This window comes from Plodia interpunctella, chromosome 30 (assembly GCF_027563975.2).
Source record: "Plodia interpunctella isolate USDA-ARS_2022_Savannah chromosome 30, ilPloInte3.2, whole genome shotgun sequence".
In the NCBI taxonomy this organism is placed as follows: domain Eukaryota; kingdom Metazoa; phylum Arthropoda; class Insecta; order Lepidoptera; family Pyralidae; genus Plodia; species Plodia interpunctella.
The window spans coordinates 608771-615417 of record NC_071323.1 but is presented as its reverse complement, the minus strand read 5'-3'; the positions used below and the strand labels follow the sequence as shown (position 1 = coordinate 615417).

Genomic DNA, 6647 nt, shown 5'->3' with positions numbered 1-6647 from the left:
TGTTTATTTATATATGTATTTGTTATAAAATATAGTATCGTTGTATCCCATCACACAAGTCTCAAACTTACTTTGGGGCTAGCTCAATCTGTGTGATTTGTTCTAATATATTTATTTATATATTTTATTTATAATATACTAGAGCGCTGACACTGAAGGTATATGAATGGAAAGTAAGTAAACAAAAAAGGTTTAGTATTTGGCCACTGTTTGGCAGGCTTGAATGTTGGATTTTTGACTCGTGGTCCCACGAATCTTAAACACTAGGGTTCTAGGTCCCACTGCCTAGTGGTCCTATGCTATGCATCGATAGAAAATCTGACAGTATCGAAAAGTTTCCTGAAGACAGTTGTCACGTTCTGAGTTTCAGGTACAGCCTGAATTTCATTTCGACATTGTTAAAGTTCAAGTGCAATAAAAGTTATAAGATCAAAATAACGTATTTTTAAATATAAATCGGACACAGGGTGATAGTATCATATTTTTATACTTATTTTTGTTAAAGGGGATCTTGATGAACAGATGAGTTCACGAGGATCCCCTGGGGGATCGAGTTAGGGGATCGTGATGGACTAAACGGCAGCTATAAGTTGTTCTCTATAAGGCTGACATGCGATTAGTTAAGCTACGGATGTCACTATGCAAACGTTCACAGTTTCCAGAACGTTTTTGTGTCTTTCTCGGCTATACGTGATTTTAGCGATTCTTTATCCGCGTTAAAGAAGTCGGTGGCGGCGTTTAGGTCTTTAATTTCCTGGACCACACATCGAACTCCCGCCCGCACCATAGTCGCAACATCTCCCTTTAATGCACTGCGGAATTCACGCAGTGCATTAAATTTTTGATCAAACATGGAACTAAATCAATCATCATTTATATTTGATAAATTCCTTGATAAAAAAAAATCTTATCCATAGCGTTAAGGTCTTGCTTACATTCCTACGTAATTTTTTCAATGGCGGAAAACCTGAAACTGAAAGTCAGACTGGGGCAGTGTTTAGGCGAGGAAAGCGACTTCCTATCTATAACACTAATGTGACGGTCAGGAAAAAAACTTCCTCACCGTCACACCGTGTAAAGTACTTCACCCATGGATTTAAAGTACTTCGCCCATGGTTTTAGTAAGTACTTCGTTGTACGGAGTGTACTAATTCCATGATCACGCCCGAACTGCAACTGTAGTTTTACAACTGTTACAGTTTCCCTATACATATCCACGAATGAAAACGGACGAACCGATTTTGGTATAGATTAAGCCGTGAAAATGCAAAATTGGATCTGTTCAACTTTAGTGGAATTCAACACTTTTGGTCTGGACGGACAAATCCGGGCGACACTCACATTCACACTGCTCTGTCACCATTAAATTAGGAATTAGTACCTACCTAATTCCATGCCTGTCACACATCCATCTTGGAGATCCATTTAAGTTGTTAGTAATGTAGGTCCGACTGGTAGGATCTGTCCTACTAGTTGGACCATGGATTGGGTTGAACCAAGAACAGTTGTAGAACTTAAAAAATAGTAGCACCCATGGAATTACTAGATACACGGAGTAGGCACCTACTTGTACAATATACAGGGTTAGAAACAAACAAAGAAAGAAATAATTTATTCGGCAAACACATAAAATCCAAACATACAAAAGAGTAACGAATATAGATAGAATACAATATGTAAGCCAAAATGGCGACCAGCTCAGCACGGTGCCGTGGTATCGAGCCAAGGCGCTGATTTTCAGCTGGAACCAAGTACAAAAGTAGGTATGGTGGCAAAATAAACAAGTTAATATGTACGGAAACAGAAACAAACAACAGCAAACAATAGGATTAAACATATACTGACTTGGGAAAAAATGTAAAAAAAGGAATAAAGATAAATTACATGGAAGCTATGGAAAAAAAAAATATATATATATATATAAAGTATAAATATGAAACTAAAAATAATTCGATGTATTGCCCTCAATTTGCCGCAATAAAGTAAACTCTTTGATGCGTTTACGGAATATTGTAACAGAGGGTTACTGGTATCTTAACGCATAACCTTCCAAAGGCGCATAAGGTACATAGAGACTAACATCTTTTGGTCCACGACTCTTCGTCTTAACGTAATGAATACAAAACAAAACTTATTTTTAGTTTTATACCAGTAGCCCTGTATATAATTCCATGTTAGGGACCACATCACTAAGGTTCCGTGGCCCAATTAATTTAAAAATCACTTACAATCTCTAAAAACCTCAACTGCAGTGTGGTAGGTACTTGTTTACCATTATAAATGACACTAGTTGTGCATATCAATGGGTCCACGAGAAAAACGAGTTACGTTGGACCTCTGGTTCAACTATAAAGCTCCAAGGATTTTATTACTTGTCCCACGTTTTTTCTTCTTTATGAAATTTATATTTTTATAGGTTATGGTAGGTATTAAAATAAAAATACTTGTGTACAGTTGTGTATATTGTATTAGCCATCATTTACTTAATAATATTGTATATACCTCCCCTTAAAAAAAAGTTAATGATAACTGATTGCTCCGGTCTGCAACGTTTTATAATTATTCAATGCGGCTTCGCTCGCGTTCCCACGGGAACAGTTATTTTGGCACACCTAGATTTGTGCCTAAGGTAACAATAGAATATACAAACTCGTAGCACGTTAGTAACGTCCATATGCTGTCTCTTTCTCCCATATCGTGTACGCATGAGATCGTGTGGACGCAATGACGTGCAACGTGTTTTATGTTTCGTGGTAGCCCTCCAGTTCTCCAAGACACTACAGGATACGAATATTGTGACTATGGTGTCGTTTTGAAACAAAATTATTAACTTTTAATTTATCTGCGAAACGAAATGACATGATATTCATATAAAGTTTATACTTTCAGCCCTGATAGTCATATGGGGATTGATTTTTGAAAAAAAAAGTACCTATGTTTGTACGGGAGTCTATAACTATATGCATACAAAATTTCATCAAAATCGATCCAACGATTTAGCCGTGAAGGCGGAACAGACAGACTTCCGCATTTATATTATTCGTATGGATTATTTTGTCCAGAAATTAAAAATATGAATTAGCAAAATGACGTTGTTTTTTTCTTGATTGCACTTTTAAGAATCTTGTATTATACGAATAAGGGACACAGTGTGTCTGAGGTAAGAAAGGTAATAAATTCAGTATATAAGCATCCGAATATTGTTTTCTTTTGCACTATATACACATAAGTCACTATATTGCATGCTACAACTTTCAAAAATAGACAACTGAACTAAAAATCAGAGCTTTTTTTTTTTTTATCATGGCTCCATCGTTCGCCAAAACGATGATTTTGCCAACGTCAAGGTTGAAATTGACACGGAATATGTTACAATGATATTATAAACACGGATCAGTGTATAACCTAAAATATAAAAGTATATAAATATATTATACATACATACGGATAAAGTGAATAAAAATTATAATATATATATATTGGAGTTGAAATCTCTGAAATTTTGTTAGCGTAACGTGACAATATTTTTTTATTTTTTTTTTAATCTTTAGTTTTCTCCTCCAGCTGTTTTATCCGCACTGGCACTTGAACAGCGGGCAAGTCGACGCTTTTCGCGCGTCTCCGGCCATTTTGTATCTGTATCGGGGTGGGGGGCGGCGCGGGTAGCAGCAGGTCGGGTAGAGTGCGTTTGCGCGGGAACTCGGGCGTGCGTACAGTGCCGCCTGTGGATTTTGAATGAATGAATGAATGAATGAATGAAAATTTACTGCCAAAAATTAAACACCACAACAGAAAATAATAAACTAGCAAATAAAAACCATTGATTTGAATAAAAATAAATATAGAAAAAAATATATACAAATAGAAATCAAATCATACATGTGAAATACATACATACATACAAAGTTGTCTCAAATGATGTTCCGTTAGACCCATTCAACAGACGTGCAGTCACGTGAGTAACTTCAACGCTAATTTTCAATGGACCCACCGCGAATGAGACACGGGCCGTGACTCATTCGCGGCGGGTCCCACGGACGAGTGTGGCACATAAAATACATAAATAATAAATAAATAAAAAATAAAAAAGCCTCTTTATTCCAAAATGGTAATAAATACAAATACATGCTATCGTAACTAGGAACGACAAGTTTAATTTTTATTTGATTAAATAAGAATTAATTTTATAAAAAATAAATTAAGTAATTTATCAAGAAATTTTTAATTTATAAAAATATTTCATAATATCAAGTTCAAATTGTTAACATGCATTAATTCATCTAAAAGTTTATTTAAATTTTATTAAACTCGTTCAAATTGTTATTTGATTCAGGTTTTAATAAGAAATTGATTAAATTAATATAAAATTCATTCACATGTGAATGTGAATAAAATACATAAATATTACCATTAAATTATTATGTGAAAAAAAAAAGTTTTTTTTTTTTATTAAGCTGTTTCTTGTTATGACTGACATATTTGTATGCTATTATAATAGCGCGCTATACTGAATTGTTTTACATCATACATATAAACTTTAGTTTATTTTCCTGCAAAATCGTAACCAGCAATGATTTACGTACATTGCTTGTTACTCAGTAAAAAGAAGCTCACATAAACACTATGCATATACATCCAGACACATAAGCTACCCGACCATAAACAATATTTCTCTCTCCGATTATTAGTTTAAAATTTTCTTGCTAGAACAACGTTACTCCAGCAGAAATCGTATTTTCCATTTAAAAAAAAAAACTATGACGGGCACAAATGTTTTATGCCGGGCACATACATACTGATTACGCACTAATTCTAGGTTCTATTCATATTTCTGTAGGAGACACTTTCTAGCTGAAGTAACGCACACAATATAGATTCTATGCTTTAACTTCGCTCGAAGCATGAACAGCAACCAGCAAACTTGTTGTAAAAAGCAATAAACTAAATTGCAATATGTATAAATAGCCATTGAAAAAAAAAGAATACATAGCGAAAACAACAAAAATGAGGAAAGAAACACCTGAAATACACTAACTATAAGCTTAGGCTTAACATTAACCGTGACAGGGTTAGTTAATAACACCAGGATAAATCAAATCAGGTTTAAATCAAATCAAATCATGTTATTTGCTTAATTAGAGTAGGTAATACAATATTCACATAATGGGTTAGAACAAGCCTATTTAAGCCGTTGTCAAACAGCATTCAAATGTTTTTAATAGAACAAAAGTACAATTAACTTAAAAAACATGAGAACAACTAACGCTCCCATTGCAACGAGGTATCGCCGCTCCGTTTCGTTCCACGTGCTACCACGGAACATAAAACACTAGAGCACTTCATTGCGTCCACACGTTCATTCTTTTTCAACACGATGCGTACACGATACGGGGAAAAGAGACAGCTTGCGGACGTTAGTGACGTGCTATTCTATTGTTAGGCACAAAATTAGGTGTGCCTATTAAATCGGCGATACGTGCTTACTGCGTTACAATATTTTATATCTCACATAAAAAGCAGAATACACATTATGAAAGCCAAAAATCATAAGATCAACAAAAAGGAAAAAGGAATCGCCTAAAATATACATGTTAAAAGCTACATGTGTGCAGTCTCTATATAGCGCGGTAATGGCGGCTAATTTGCAATGAATTGCGTAGGTTTACGTGCTGTCGACTGTACATAAACTAAGCAATTTTGTCCGATCAATATTTTAACCGTCGTCGGAGGCGTAGCACAAAAATAATATCAAAAAAAAATGGTTGCCTGTAAAGTCGGTTTTACGGGCGAAGATTTTACGTGACAACGTCTTTTTACGCGCGCGGCAGACCGATCATAGTTGAGTGGGAGAGAGACGCAAGGCATTCGGCGGGCCTCTCTCTCGTTCGGTGATTCATCGTAACGTTACCGGGCGTTACACTTTTTCATAAGTGACTCCCAGCCGCAACCTAATTTAAGACGTTGTCACGTCAAAAGGAATCGCCTAAAATATACATGTTAAAAGCTACATGTGTGCAGTCTCTATATAGCGCGGTAATGGCGGCTAGTTTGCAATGAATTGCGTAGTTCTATGTGCTGTCGACTGTACATAAACTAAGCAATTTTGTCCGATCAATATTTTAACCGTCGTCGGGAGGCGTCGCACAAAAATAATATCAAAAATATAAGTATAAGACTTGATGAAGGCCTACCACGAAACATATTAATGATATCGTGTACGCATCGTGTGAAAAAAATAGAGAACGTGTGGACGCAACGACGTGCCACGTGTTTTATTTATCGTGGTAGCCTTGTGTGGCTCATTTCGGGCAGTAGTTTTGACATTGACAGCTGAACTTAATGTTACCCGTAGCTCCCATTTAACTTAAGCGATTATATTATTTACTCTCCCCTAATATCCGTGTGTATGTATAATATACTTATATACTCGATTATATTTTAGGTTACACACTGAACCGTGTTTCAATATTGATATTATAACATATTATATTCCGTGTCAATCTGAACCTTGACGTTGGCAAAATCATCGTTTTGGCGAACGATGGAGCCATGAGTTAAAAAAAAAAACCTTAAGCGAGAATTACCATTTTTATAAACTATATTAGATATCACCTTGCAGAAGCATAATTACTTGTTAAAAAACACAT

The 6647-nt window shown here is 35.4% G+C and overlaps 1 protein-coding gene across 8 annotated transcripts in view; it reads right to left on the bottom strand.

The window, feature by feature from the left end:
- The window catches only part of LOC128682614 (golgin subfamily A member 6-like protein 22), a 163722-nt gene that overhangs the window by 106842 nt on the left and 50233 nt on the right, over positions 1–6647 (bottom strand). For 4 of the 8 annotated variants that reach the window (XM_053767458.2, XM_053767457.2, XM_053767461.2 and 1 more), the window contains one exon: positions 2306–3722. The exons of 1 other annotated variant lie outside the window; for it this stretch is intronic. In XM_053767458.2, coding sequence (XP_053623433.1) covers positions 3541–3722 — 182 coding nt within the window. In that variant the 3' untranslated portion in view covers positions 2306–3540. Of the gene's footprint in view, positions 1–2297; positions 3723–6647 lie in introns of those variants that run through there. 3 more of the 8 variants (XR_008406127.2, XM_053767462.2, XM_053767463.2) reach the window with 3 other exon arrangements.